Genomic DNA, 15,097 nt, shown 5'->3' with positions numbered 1-15,097 from the left:
CCCAGATCCATCAAGCTTCGTTGATCAGTTGAAGACCACCATGGAAAATTTAAGCCCAAGACAGACTGTTCGCCACGGAAAACATTCTGTTTTTGTCAGCAAGGACCTGCTGTCTTGCTCATATGTTTTCCTCCACACGGACAGAGTGAAGAAAGGCCTAGAACCTCCGTACGAGGGACCTTACCAAGTACTGTCAAGATCAGAAAAGGTGTTCCAAATACTAATAAAAGGTCGACCAGTATCTGTAAGCATAGACAGAGTCAAACCGGCTTACATCTGCGGTGATGACCTGCCTTTCAATGCCCACAAGCCTTCCAACGATCAACAAGAAACAACAACTTCAAAGCATCAACAGACAACTTCTAACGATCAGCAAGCAACAACAACTTCACGGCAAGCAACCACAAGTTCAAAGCATCAGCAAGCAACAATAACTTCAAAAGATCAACAGATTTCCAGTGACGAGGACCAAACTTTCATGACCACCCGCTCAGGTAGACGGGTCAGATTCAGGTTGCCTTGCAGGTAGTTCTCTCGCTATCGCTGGTGGGGGACTACCTGTGGGGAATCGGTCAAAGCCGTCCGGATATTATACATATTTTTCCTTGTGGTTGGAAGAGAGGTCAAAGCCGTCTAGAGATGACACTCGGTGTTTTGGTTGAGGTGTCACATGTTGTCGCGTAGGTGTATGTCCGTTCCATGCGTATGTAGTGATTTTTGTGATTTGTTTTAGTTTAATAAATAAATTGAATAGATTTTGTCATCATTAATCACTACACCTCCCTAGCAGGGCCGTAACTAGGCTGGGGAAACTGCCCTAGGCCCTGAACTGAATAGATGGACTCCAAAAAAATTTATACTTTTTGCTTAATAGAAACCCTTTAAAGATGGGCTCCAAGGAAAAGTCTGCCCAGAAAGGCACACTACGGCCTTCCTCCTTAGGAAAACATGCCAGTTCCCAGGAAGGTATGTAATTAACACTCGGAAGGACAGTCGAAGTTACCTCACTCCGGGGCAGTCGTCATCTAGAGATGTCCATGCCATAGGCTACTATGGCTAATGGAAGCACCAACGGATGAAACAACACATTGCGCGCACTATTGGTCTCTTCAGACCAGATGGTAACTCCAACAAGAGGGGAAGTTGTCATGGGGAAAAATTACTTGATTTCTTTTGTGGTGTCTTTTTTGTTTGATGCTCTAAGCATGTTTTTTTTTCTTGGTTGATGTAGCCCTGTTATATCTTTAATAGCAGAAAGAAAGGCCACAACTGCATACACTCTTTTCCTGTTTGAAATAAGCTAATGCCATACCTAATAACACTAAAAATGATATTATAAGGGCTTCTAACTGAAAACCTCCTTTCACAATCAATAATATTGATTATTTGATTTTATTATTGACTATTTCCCATAGTTTGATGGGAAAAAAATCAAATTTTAATCAAAAATTTCCAAAACATCCGCTGAGAAAGAAAAGGGTTTCTTTTGTAAGAATTGCTGCCTGGTGCGACCACACCTTTCTCATCCCCCTAAGTCTGGCCCTGTTTATGCCTCTCTCTGTGCATGCCCTAAAAATACAGGAGACAACTGAATGTTATTGGGTAGCATGAGAATCACCAAACCTAGCAGAAATAGGCCTATGTATCCAACTGATTTGTTATACAAACTGTTGTTTCACCTATATACAAAATGTGCACCATAATTTTGAATGATGAATATTAGTTACTGTCCATGACCATGAGGCAGCAACTGGTTTTTAGGAATGTTCTTTTTTATATACAGGAACCTACAAAGTTATTTTTTTTCAACCAGGCGAAAGTTTTTAATCACTACTCTAATTGTTGAACCCTCAAACTAAGCAAATGAAAAATTACTAAACCACTAAATGGTCTGCATTCCCCCCCCCCCCCCAAATAACTTTAAAAACGATAAAATTTCTGCTTTGGCATAATCATTAATTGCAAGCTACTACATTTGTATCATTTGGCATTATATCTATGATTCCCTCCTCAATTAAAATCAATTATACAAATTTTGTTGATAGGTTTCAATAAAAAATTATGACAAAAACTAGAAAGTAAGACAAAACCGAGAAAGTAGAACAAAAATAAGACATTTTACTGAAAAGTAGGATGAGTGGAAGCACGTGTCATGGTCTACTGTCAGCCCCACAATGTAGGTCATAAAACTATTCATATATGCAACACTTTTCTTTTTTTCTCCCTCCCTCATGTTAATGTTACTTTAATAGGGGGGAAAAAAAAAATATATATATATATATATATTCTATGCTTTTTGTTTGAAATTAAACTTTCAGTCATTCTTTTCACAAATTTCTTTGTGGTCCCCTTATCAGCAGCCGTGGATCCTCTTTTGCAAGATTTACAACTGTGCTCTCAGAACATCCCAGGGACTCCCAGTTGAGAAACACTGCTCCAGTATATCTCTCAACTCTTAAATCTTTTTAAGACCTCTGTAAACAGTCCTCCCCCCCACCGTCCCGTGTTATGGAGTGGGGGGAGGGGTCAGCTAAACTATTTTTTGTTTACTCAGTGCATCTCCTGTGTTGTCCTTAAGTAACTTGCTGGACTCTCGTACATAAGCGGATGCATGCTCTTTGAGTAAGGGAAAGGTGGTTCACAGAGGGTGTGTATGGTGACCGAGGATGGGGGAAATTGTCTATAATTGCCCTGCCCCCAACGTCAATGATACAACTTTTCATGAATAGCAGATTGCCACCCCCCCCCCCAGTAACATCTATGCTCCGGTATAATTATGTACAGGAAAACAAGCTGCAATGATTTATGAGACAAGAAAGAGAACTATTACTACTGAAAATAATTCTCTTGTAGTGCTGTCATCAAAATATCTCCTCAAAGACAGACAGATCTTCCTCTCCATGTATCTTTTCACTTTTACAAACGTTTCAGTTTTTTAGTCTCAACTGTGAACAAATTATCCTGCTTGCATAACAGTGTTTTTGGCATTTAAAAATCTGATCGGGATCACTCCACTTTGAAGTAAAAAAATAAACTTGAATCACTCTTTGATCATTACCCCGTCTTCTGATAATACCTCCCTAAAGAGAGGGAGTTGCTTCAGACCATATGTCAAGCTAGGGACATTTTCATCTTGTAATGATCTTTGTCTTGATGATTGTTAAAAAAACAGGGTGCTGTATATTAGGGCTTATTAATATAAAACCCCTTGGGGTTGTATATCCACTTTTCTTTTCTTTTCATTTGTGGCTTCTGTATGCTACAATTGTGAAAAAGCTTTTTATTGTGGGGGGACAGGGGAAAAAACTTAATCAAAGCGCGAGTCTACAATGTACTTTCTACAAAAGCAAAAGACAACCCAAACTCTTTCTACGAAAGCAAGAGACTTAACCCAAACTCTTTCTATAAAAGCGAAGACCCAGACTCTTTCTACTTACGGCTAGTGCTTCTCTCCAGATCTTATCTTGTACTTATCTGTCATGTTTCTACAGAACATGGCCATAAAAAAATTAGTCCCATGAAAGAGGAATTTTTTTTTTGGCTCCGAGCTTTTTATGTAGTTAGGATTTGTGGTTTGGCTAGTACAGCACAACAAGAAGAGCCCCCTCCTCATATTTTTTTCTTTCCCAAACAATGCAGTAGTTTAATAAATATTTTCCATTAATTCTTTTGAAAAATTTTATATTTATTGTAATTACAGTATTACTGAGATGCTACAGTAATTTTACCAAGAATTTTTCTCAGGATTTCGAAAATGGGAAATCATAAAAAAATTCCTGAGAACAAGCAGGAAAGAATTCCTGCCTAAAAACCTAGTTAATTATATCAGATTTTCATACTTTTTGCAGTTTGCCATGGCCAAAACCTACACTACAATACAATGAATGTCTAAAAAATCTGAGGGGCCGAAAACGTGATTTGCTATACCGGAAGGTATAACTGGATTTGACGGTATATATTGAAAACTTAAATAAACAGAAAAAGTCTTACCTCATTTTTACCTTTGCTCAAACAAATTTCACCAGCACAACCCATGCTTTCGAAATAGGAGCTGAATCTAGTACTGATTGTAGCAATCAATGACTCCAAGGGGTGCAGCCAATGCTGTTTCTTCTCCTGTATCTCTTTGTTCAAGTTCTTGAGATTCTCGGATGCTCTTTCAAGGTGTTTCTGATAGTTTTGGATACCCTTCTCTAAATTTTGATGTTTCCTAATCACCTGTAGGCCACATTAACAGAGTTATGGCATTCTTTGAAAAATTTGTACTTGAATAAAAAATGGGAATTATTAAAAAATTAAACCATTAATTAGCCAATTAAGTTAAATCTTAATTTGCTATAACAATTTCAAAAAAGAACACCATAGCAAGATTTTAATGAAACAAAAATAAATGTTCAAAACCAGGTTGGGTTTTTAGCAGGACACGGTAAAAAACTAGGTATTTACTGGTAAATACTGTGGTAAAAACCTTGTATATAAATATATATGCCAGCTTTTTACCGTTTTTACCATACATAATTAGAGTATGTATTGATAACTAGTATGCAGAGAAATAGTTCTTTCTATTAACTAAAGATTAATAGTAATTTAAATAATAATCATATTGCTTCTTTTGACTTTTTAAGGGCATAGTGACCCTCTTTCATGTTGGCAGATACGCTGCTATAAATTTCAAAATGTAGAATAATAAATACAGTCAAATCCCATTATAATGAACTCCAAGAGACAGAAGAAATCACTTCGTTATAACAAAATTTCGTTATAAAGGAATTTGATTTTTAACATGAGCAAAAAAAAAAAATTCATTGTAGCAGAATATGATTCTAAGGAAAAGAAATACTTAATTACGTTCTAGATAACAGAAAGAATGAAGTTGAATTTTAAAAATAACACAAATCAACTCAAATTTTCAACTCAACAAAGTTTTACTTAATTTACATTTTAAAGGCAAATAGTCTGTATTTTTATTATTATTATTTTTTGCACAAGTATTGCAAAAGTTGAGGAAACAACAAATTCATCTAAAGTATACGCATGCTCAAACAAATGGTCCGGAAGGTTCTCTTGATAAATATCATTTCAGAGTTCCAAACTAGCTAAAGTTTCAGATGCTGTAGGTACCAAAGCATACTTTAGTGAAAGCTCTTCTTTATCACTGCTGTCCACATGTGATTGATCATTGTTTTCTTGTATCATACGAATGATATCATTGTTTGTTAACGGTTCCGAAGTGAAGACATTATCGTCAGAGAAAAGAAATTGTCCAGCACCCATTCAGAACAGCCGTTTCTTTTGTGATGTGTTCCCACAAAGTATGGAAATCGGTGGATGCACTTTTATCAGCTGTATTCAGTGTTTCACAGAATTCTGCTGCGATTAAATTTGCTTTTTTCAACCCATTACAAATGACTTTTTGAGCGATATCCTTCAAGGCTCCAACTATCATATCTGTAGCTTACTTGACATCAGGCCTAATTATGATTTCTTTATTATCAAGCTGGTGACAGCAGTTGCGTACGGTACTTATCTTTTACCACCTTGATTATGCATTGGTCTGTTGCAAAACAGACATGCAGTTAGGAGGTATGTATTCGATGTGAATGCACTCCGGTTTTTGAAAATTCAATGTGTGCAATTGGCGATAAGAAGCAGGATCTCTTCCTATTTTTTTTCTTCATTTTCCCACAAAACTTAACTAGCCCCTCATTAACAACTCTTGTGGTCACCCAAGCCCTTCAACTTGATTTGTAATTACAAGGCAGTGATTTCATGTTCTTAAAAGAAAGCACCAAGGCTTCACAAGTTTTCCAATCACCATAACCTCTTTTTTTGATTCCGTTCATGTTGCAGCAAAACAAAGCAGTCAAGCATTGCTTGGAGTTTTTGCCACCAATGCACTTGTTTTTTTAAATGTCAAAGTTTTGGGGCTTTGTCTGCATTGCGGAAGGATCATGCGACTTTATTACTTTCACTATTTCACCAGCTTTTCATTCATTCTCATTTTTCATATCAACTGAATTTGCTTCCCAGCAATTCTGTTTTGCTATCACACCATACCATTCTTTGAAATGATTCAGCCAGTCGACACTTGCTTGAAAGTTTTCGCATCCAAAAGCACGAGCGAATTCCAAAACCTTTTCTCCTATGAGTGGACTGGTAACTGCCACACATTTCGAGGACGAATATCCTGAAACCAGGTAAAGACAGCTGCATCAACATCTTTTAAATTCGAAAGTTAGATCTATTTTCCTAGGAGATCCTATAATCACTGTTACAATTTGCAATTTCAATTTCGTCCGATTTTTTCAAAAACGTTGAAAGAGTAGATGGAGATTGACTCCCTTGTTTTTCAGACACTTGTTTTCGAGTTCGTCATATCAGATTTTTCATTTCATTATACCGGAATTAAACAATACATTATTGCTATGCAAATTGATTTGAAGGATTGGAAAGTATTTGTTGCAACGAGATTTTCGCTATGACGGTATTCGTTATAACGGGATCCGACTGTAATTTGAATTTCTTATAAATCTGAAATGAGCTATCAGCCTCCAATTTATTAAACACACAAGAAAATTTTAGGCACCAATACTGATTTTTTTAGTTGCCATGATGACCTGGTGTCTGGGATCTGTTCATCCCTCCTATAGATATAGAGAGGTTATTACGTACTGTTTCTAAACTAAAAAACTATTATTGGTTAATATGGGTATCACTTCATTTTTATTTTACAAACAAATTTTAATTTCCATAAATGATGTCATCAATATTCCAGTGCTTTTCCACTTTTTATTACCACTAAGAGCTTGTAAGATAACATTTTAAATGACTATCACAGCTGTTATTTACAAAGGAAGGAGTGACTAAGGGATTCGTAGTTCAGAGTGGTGAATTTAAGTAATTTGTGGTCAAAAACACATGAGAAACAGGAGAAGGGAGGAAAAATTTGAAAAGGCGGCAAAGCCCTAAATCTCTCTGCCTCTGCTATTTATAAAAATATATTTTGACTAGAATTTATAGCATGTATATTTTTCTCTTTTAATCCATCAGCATATGATGACAGTATGAGACTATCTTTATGGCAGGGCTTGACAAATTAAAAAACAATATTTATGCACTAGCAAAATTGTTTAGGAGCCAAGCATAATTCTTTGTTAAGAGACGTTTCAAATGGTCGTAAATACTGTTTTTTTACATTTACAAATATCCCCTTTCTTTTGCTAAAAGACACATTGTCATGAAATCAGAAAACTTTGTGTTGTCCATAGACTTCAATTGAATAATTACATAACAAAAATTTTAGGTGAAAATGACAATTTTCTAGTTGTCATGGCAACCTGGTGCCAAAGGTCAAGCCCTCCTTTATGGCAAAAATATTTATAGCAATAAGATCAAAAATGAGCATATTATAATTTAATATGCATTGCTAGAGTAAGAATATAATAATTTTAGTGTTTGAAGTTCACACAACATTGTATCAAAATTATGAATTGTTTCAGGAAAAAGTAGATAAATCACTGTTTCGGCATAAATTTTTAAACTGAAATTTACATTACATTGAGGGAAGACTTACAGAGTCATCTGTCTCAAGCATGCATTCTATCTGAGAACTCAATCGCAGCTTCATTTGATCCAACTCTTGTAAGCTGTTTGGCAAATTTCTGTACTTGATTTTGAACTAGATCAGAAAAATTAAGAAGAGAAAAAAAACCCAGAAAAATAAGACCTGTATTATAAAAACAATTGTTTTAATTTTGTAACAAATGAAGAATGTTAGTCAGAGGATAATGCCACTCTCTACTATCATTATGAGCGTTTTTAACAGCTGGCTGATGCGAAGATTAATTTAGAAAAAGAGAGAAAATTGGACTGCCCTTGCAGAGAACCAAGCTTACGTCCTCTCACTTGCCAAGTGAGTCGACTAGACCATTGGTTCTCAACCTTTATTTTGCCCATGGCCCCTCTTTCAACCATTTCTCATTCCTGTGGCCCCCTTGCGACCATTATTAATTTCCTACCCTCACCCATTTTCCCGTTAAAAGACAATTATTCAAATACTGTTTAAAGTATAAATATGTGTTTTAATTTAATTAATTTTTAATTTATGAAAATAATGAAAAAGCAAAATAAAACACAGTAAAAAATATCATAAATTATTTTCAATCAATGTAAACTTTGGGTTCATTCAAGTATTACATCAGCATCGAGGGGGGGGTTTCTGATTTGCTGACTTTTGATGACGAGGGGGTTTGAAGGTTGCTTACATCATGAACCACCTTTTTTTTTGAAGATATGAAATATTCTAAGCTGCTGACAAGGAGGTCAGTGTTTTTCTGACATAGGGGTCAAAAATGGCTAAAAATTTGCTGACGTAATACTTGAATGACCCCTTTGCGCTTGAAGACATCATAATGTCAAGTTACAGTACAGGATGAAGTTTGAATTATTTACAAATTAGTTTTTCTTGGGTAAATTTGAATTTGGATAAATCAGAAATTATAAATAATCAGATTTCAAATAAAAAATTATTGGTTTATTGATTATATATAATTTCGATATGGTGAGATTTACATTCATCGTGAAAATATGTCTCGTTGGATGACAAGCTATCTCCAAGTGGCTTTTTTGGTTCAGAATGTGGCCTCTCTCACAGGTGAAAGAAGCAATGTGGGATTTGGCTTAAAACACAACACAATATTTCACATAACAGACACTACTATATGTAATGTACATAGGTAACAAGACGCATGATATATTACTGACAAACCATTCACCTTACAGGAATACTTTCAATTAGAAAAATTATCCAAATAACATGTAGTACTCAGATATGTCATTCATGTTGCAAAGGGTTGTATAGTTATTAAAATAAAAATGTTAGCTTTTTATACGGACACCGTGTGCTCAAAAACCAAACTGCAAAGTGTAGCCCTGTCTCTCCTGATGCCAACAAAACCGTTTTATCTGCATTTAACACAGTTTTTTGGTTGGTTGTCATCAAATAAATGTTACTGTCAATCACTGTCATTAAAGTGACAGTGTATATATAAATATATTCATTTTGAAACCTCATAATTATTGATAACACAAGCTTATGACTAGGACTCTGTTTCTTCTTTAGGCCATAAAAATCATAGTTGCTAATAACTTCTCAGCAACGACGTTTCATCTTTAGGTCATAAAAATCAGAGCCCTACTTATGAAAAATTGGATGAACACACACAAAAATGCCATTGTGCTTGTTTTCATGAAACTCTTAAAATATTTGATACTTCATGTACTAATTTTCATCTTTCAACTACTCAGATCCTTATGCTCAGTGTTGAAATATCCTGCGGTGTTGAAAAATCAATCAAATCATTGTTATGTAAATAGGGGAAAAATTGTGAAAAAAAGATTCTATGCATTTTGTTTGAAATTAAATTTTTTTGGTCACTATCCGCTATCATGAATGTTAGTACCTTGCATTCAAGAACAATCAAAAAAATTTTCTTACTAACTTAGATGGCAGTGGGGATCTTGCAAAGTCCTAAAAAACTTTTGATTGACAATGATAACAAATGCTATGAACTTCTTGCATTTTTGCATTAGAGAATAAGACAAGCAGTGTCTATTTTTTATTAATAACTAAGCAATGTTAGCCATTATTTGTATCATTATATCAAGTTTTGTCAGAAAGTTTAAACAATGAGAAGGCTTCACAGTTGTTTCAGCTCTTGTAATTTGTAGCTTCATTTTCACTTAGTAGTCCATTGACAAGGCTTGAAGTATATTATGCTTGAGAAATTTGCAAAGAGAAGACTGTACAGAATGCAAAACCGTGAATAGTCGACAAATCCTGAGCAATGTAGAATACATACATAAGACAGTTTATCCATGCAGAACACATTGTGCACTTGAATAAGTTGATTTTGTCAAAAACATCAACAACATTTATTAGTTGAGCAATAAAATGATAAGAAACGTCTAGGCCTCTGGGCTGTAGTCCTGTCCATGGGTCAAGGAGTAAAAAGTAAAGATTGTTTTCGTCAAATGACATTAGATACAATGCAATAGATGTGCTAAGATCTAAATGAATTGAACAACGTACAACGACAAGCTTTTTCATAAGTGTACCTTTGAATGGTGGGCACTGCCACAATTCACATAAGATTATGTTGTTGTAGTTCTAATAAAGGGTAATGAACTAAACAAGAATCGCCCTATCATGATCTGCTCAGTCTATATGGGCAATGATCTCAAAATTCCACAAGTGTTCTGCGAACTGGTGGAATACTGTGAACATCACAATATAAGCATGATATTCGGATGTGATGCCAATGCTCATCATACCGCGTGGGGAAGCTCATACATAAACCAGAGAGTAGAAACACTGCTAGAGTTCATGAAAACAAATCTGGTTTGGGCTAACCAAGGGCACACACCAACTTTCCGTACATGTAATCAGGAAGAAGTTATTGATCTGACCCTGGTTTCAATAGATATTGCAAATGCAATCAAGACATGGAGGGTCAACAATGAACCCTCCTTATCTGATCACAGGTTCATAAACTTCTACTATGAAGCAATATTTATTCTCATTTTTTTTCAGAATTTTAAGAACACAAACTGGGATCTTTTTAAAAGAAATCTGGAAAGCCAGCTCAATACTCTCGCAACCCTGGTGACGAGATCTCAACAGTAGATGACTTGGGCTACCATGCTATCATTCTGATGGAGGTGATCAAAAACTCTGCAAATCAGGCGTGTCCACTCAAGCCTGACAAATCTAAAGTCTACTCAAAAAATTGGTGGACTAAAGATCTTGAACTCCTCCGTAAGGAAACAAGGAAGGCACACAAGACAGGGCTGTCAGGACTAAATTTGAATCAAATTGGACTTACTTCAAGGAAGTCCAAAGAAAGTTGAAGAAAGAAATCATAAAAGTGAAAAATAGTTCTTGGAAGAAGTTCTGCGCAGAGATGAGTTCACTGTCAGAAACTGCCGAAGTTATCAAATTGATCAAAAACAATTCATATGACAAAATTAATGTTATAGAATGACCAGATGGTAACTACACTGCCAGTTCAGTGGAGATGCTGGAATGTCTTCTGGATTATCACGTAGGCGGACCAACAGAACCAGACTGTGGTGTACAGACTAGGCCTATCTTGGAACCAGTAGACACCTTAATAGCCAACATAATATGACAAATGTACCGAAGTTTGAGGGGATTTTCTTCATTCTAATCACCACACACAGATGGAATATATCCTATCTTTTTACAAAAAGGATGGGAAGTTATAGGCATCAAGTTGATTCGCCTCTACAAAGCCAGCCTAGCTTTAGGATACATACCCAAAGTATGGAAGAGCTCCAAAGGTGTCTTCCTACCAAAACCAGGAAAAGCCACCTACAGGCCTAGAAGTGAAAATTTGAAAAAAAAAAGTAGGAAAAATAGGAACACCATTGACGAAAAATAGGAGAAAAAAAGTTTAATTCCCAAATTATCGTAGTATTTAAAAATTTTCTGCCATTCAGAATCATACCTTGAGTATTTTAATTATAATATTATCTATTAATATTTGAAGAAACTCAACTTCTAAGGAATTTAAAAAAATTTCTTTTCCACAGAATGCAGTATCAAAAATAATGTATAATGTAGTTTCCTAACCTTCTTTGTCTCATTGCCCCTTCTTCAGAATTTTTTTTCTCCCATCACCCCCCCCCCCAACGCAATATAATCCGTAAGATCCTATGTTATACCCGTAGCTTCTACCGCCCCCGGAACATTCCATCACCCCACAGGAGGCGTTAACGCCCATGTTGGGAATCACTGATGTATAACAACAGAATAACAAAAAAAATTAATTCAACTTTTATTGTTACATGAAGAATCCAATTGATGACCATTAAACTTCCATTTGACACAGCAAAAGTTTTTTAAAACTGTTTTAAACTTTTAACATTATTTGCAAGAGAAGGCTGATAAAGTTTCTGATTCTGTTGATAAAGCAAAGCATACAGACATGCAATCCATTTTTTTATTATGGTCAAAATGGGTTCCGTTCACAATCCCGACAGGTCAAAATCCCGACACTGTCGAATTTAAAAATTCAATTTCGCCGTATAAGCCGCACTTCGCGATTTCTGTCGGGATTTGAATTTCTCGCGATGAAGGGCGTTGGAGTGACGATGAGAATGATAAATTGCTATCAAATAAATTTTCAAATTTTAATTTTGCCGTATAAGCCGCACTTCGCGATTTCTGTCGGGATTTGAATTTCTCGCGGCGAGGGGCGTGGGGGCGCCGATGAGAATGATAAATTGCGATCAAATAAATTTTCAAATTTTAATTTCAAATGTATTATGCAGTCGAGTGTGCGAGAGGTGCTGTTACGTCCTGTATACAAAGCAGAGAGACAAAGTTAATTTCGAACAAGAACTCGCGTTAATGCTCAGTTTTTGGATTGAGAGATTTTGCTCTATTTCCATAAAGTAGGCCCAGAGCTATCTCAACAGCATCATCCCCGCAGGTGAAACAAATTTTTCTGAGGCCCCTATCTAGCTATACAGGGTGTCCTGTACGTGCTAGTGCTGCCTTTTCTTATCAATCGTCCGTCGGAGAGGTATAGTTTCAATTTAAAAAATGCTCAAAATACTTTCAAAGATTACTTTTTACCAGTTTTGAGAGTGGAAATAGTGTTTTTTTCAACGGTTAGCCGATGCGAAGATGAATTTAGGGAAGGAAGAACATTCAAAACTGTCTTTGCGGGGAATCGAATCCACGTTCTCTCACTTGCCGGGTGAGCGCCTTAGACTGCATTGGCAACGAATATCTCAATCTTTCGTTAGAGCTTGTGTGCGCTAAACGGGACCGTACATGGACTGGTGGCAGTGTAACTGGCACCAGAGGCCTGAGTTAGGTCCGACCATTCATCGCATACAAGTTCCAAGGAAAAATTGATATTCTTTGCCTTTGTAGTCTAGTGAGCTCACCCAGAAAGCTCGAGAACGTGGGTTCGATTCCTAGCAAGAGCACAGCTGAATTTTTCCTTCCTAACTTCATCTCGCATCAGCCAACCGTTGAAACCTTCGTATGGATAGAGGAAAGTGATATCATCCTCGGAAAATACAGTGTGTGTGGCTCAAAACAAAAAAATCTAAATTTTTCTTTGATTTCCCGTCCTTTAACTTCCAATTAGAAAGTTGTTGCATTGTCTCTCCTGATGCCAACAGAAAAATTGCATGTTTCTCAATGCAATATTCGCTAAGATATTTGAATTCAAAAACTGGAGAAAAGTTATGAAAAGACAGCAAAAACTAATCGACAACGCTCCTTCCCCAAATTTATGCTGTCCTTTCCATCTTTCCTTCGAATTTTGAATTCAAATATCTCAGCGAACATTGTACTTGTCAACTTTGATTTTTTTTGTTGGTCTCAGGAGATACGGTGCAGTCACTTTATAATTAGAAGTTTTAAAAATTTATATTTTTTTATTTTGTTACACACTGTGTTTTCACTTTCAAAACTGGTACAGGGTAATTTTTGAACGCCTTTTGAGCATTTTTTCAAACTGAAATCATCTCTACCACGGATGGTTGAGGAGACAATGGCCGTACTAACTCTTAAAGGACACCCTGTATGCAACTACACTACTACACAATTTGCATACTCTCTTCAAAGCCTTAAGACCAACTTAGAGATAGAATTTTAAGAAATTTTTTTGGGAGTCTCAACAGTATAAAATAAAACTACTGACAGAATTTTATGTTTATAGCTTCGTAGTGAGAAGGGGGGAATTGGGGGATCCGGTCCCTTCGAAATGAGAGAAAATGATTGAAATAAGGTAAAACATGGCCAAATATATTATTTGACCACCTTGTCCCCCCCCCCCCCCTCCGAATGGAATTTCTAGATACGGGCCTGACCTTCAGTGGTTGCGGCTCGGCGATGAATCAGTGAATTAAGCTGTCAAGACATGTAATTTTATACATATGAATAAAAATATTTCTCTACTATTACATTTCTTTCGAAAACCTTGAAAATTTTAAATTAAGATCTTCATGATACGGTCTAACTTTGTGCAATATCATTTGACATTTTAAGTCTATTTGAAACTTGAGCGAGAAAGAATTTCGAAAAATTCTCAAAGAAAATAATAAGGAATAGCAGTATTTGTGGAAAAAGCGATAAATGCCAGAAAAAGGCAACCCTGACTCCTTTGCTTTTCGCCAAGTTGGAAAAGTAAATGAATTTCCAAATTATTGATCTCCATTGATCATGGTATGCGCCACAAACCACTTGCAGCGACAAACGGAAATCCCGACAGAAATCGCGAAGTGCGGCTTATACGGCGAAATTAAAATTTGAAAATTTATTTGATCGCAATTTCTCATTCTCATCGTCACCCCAACGCCCCTTGCCGCAAGAAATTCAAATCCCGACAGAAATCGCGAAGTGCGGCTTATACGGCGAAATTAAAATTTGAAAAATTTATTTGATCGCAATTTATCATTCTCATCGGCGCCCCAACGCCCCTCGCCGCGAGAAATTCAAATCCCGACAGAAATCGCGAAGTGCGGCTTATACGGCGAAATTAAAATTTGAAAATTTATTTGATCGCAATTTATCATTCTCATCGTCACCCCAACGCCCCTTGCCGCAAGAAATTCAAATCCCGACAGAAATCGCGAAGTGCGGCTTATACGGCGAAATTGAATTTTTAAATTCGACCGTGTCGGGAATTTGACCGTGTCGGGATTTTGACCCTGTCGGGATTTCGTCTGTCGGGATTGTGACCCACACCCGTCTGAGAGAATACTACGATTTACAGAGAATCCTCTCTCAACATCTGCATTTCCATGTGATAGTGCAAGACAGTTCTTGATCAACAATGGAAGTTGTTGGTACTTTGAAATCCCTGTAAGCTTATCAACTAAAGCAAACACTCGCCCAGAAGACATCAATTTGTTTATCTTCTAATTTCAAATTATTCCACAATTCATCAACTTCTTTATCTGATTTATACATCCGAAACTCTAGAACAATTCTGTCAATCAGTTCATCTGTCATACTGAGTGGTTTCAAACGCATGCACAAGCGCCTTATTGCGTT

At 36.3% G+C, this 15,097-nt stretch overlaps 1 protein-coding gene across 1 annotated transcript in view; it reads right to left on the bottom strand.

The window, feature by feature from the left end:
* LOC149067011 (structural maintenance of chromosomes protein 5-like) overlaps positions 1–15,097 on the bottom strand; it is a 254,890-nt gene that overhangs the window by 41,950 nt on the left and 197,843 nt on the right. Inside the window, exons 21-22 of the mRNA XM_089252810.1 lie at positions 7,574–7,678; positions 3,991–4,218 (exon numbers count right to left, since the gene is read on the bottom strand). Coding sequence (XP_089108936.1) covers positions 3,991–4,218; positions 7,574–7,678 — 333 coding nt within the window. The remainder of the gene's footprint in view (positions 1–3,990; positions 4,219–7,573; positions 7,679–15,097) is intronic.

Source organism: Pholcus phalangioides, unplaced genomic scaffold (genome assembly GCF_987345545.1).
Source record: "Pholcus phalangioides strain wild (caught in Gottingen) unplaced genomic scaffold, Ppha-v1.0 ptg000031l_1, whole genome shotgun sequence".
NCBI lineage: Eukaryota > Metazoa > Arthropoda > Arachnida > Araneae > Pholcidae > Pholcus > Pholcus phalangioides.
Note: the sequence above shows the minus strand (reverse complement) of the source record. Positions and strands in the feature narration are given on the sequence as shown.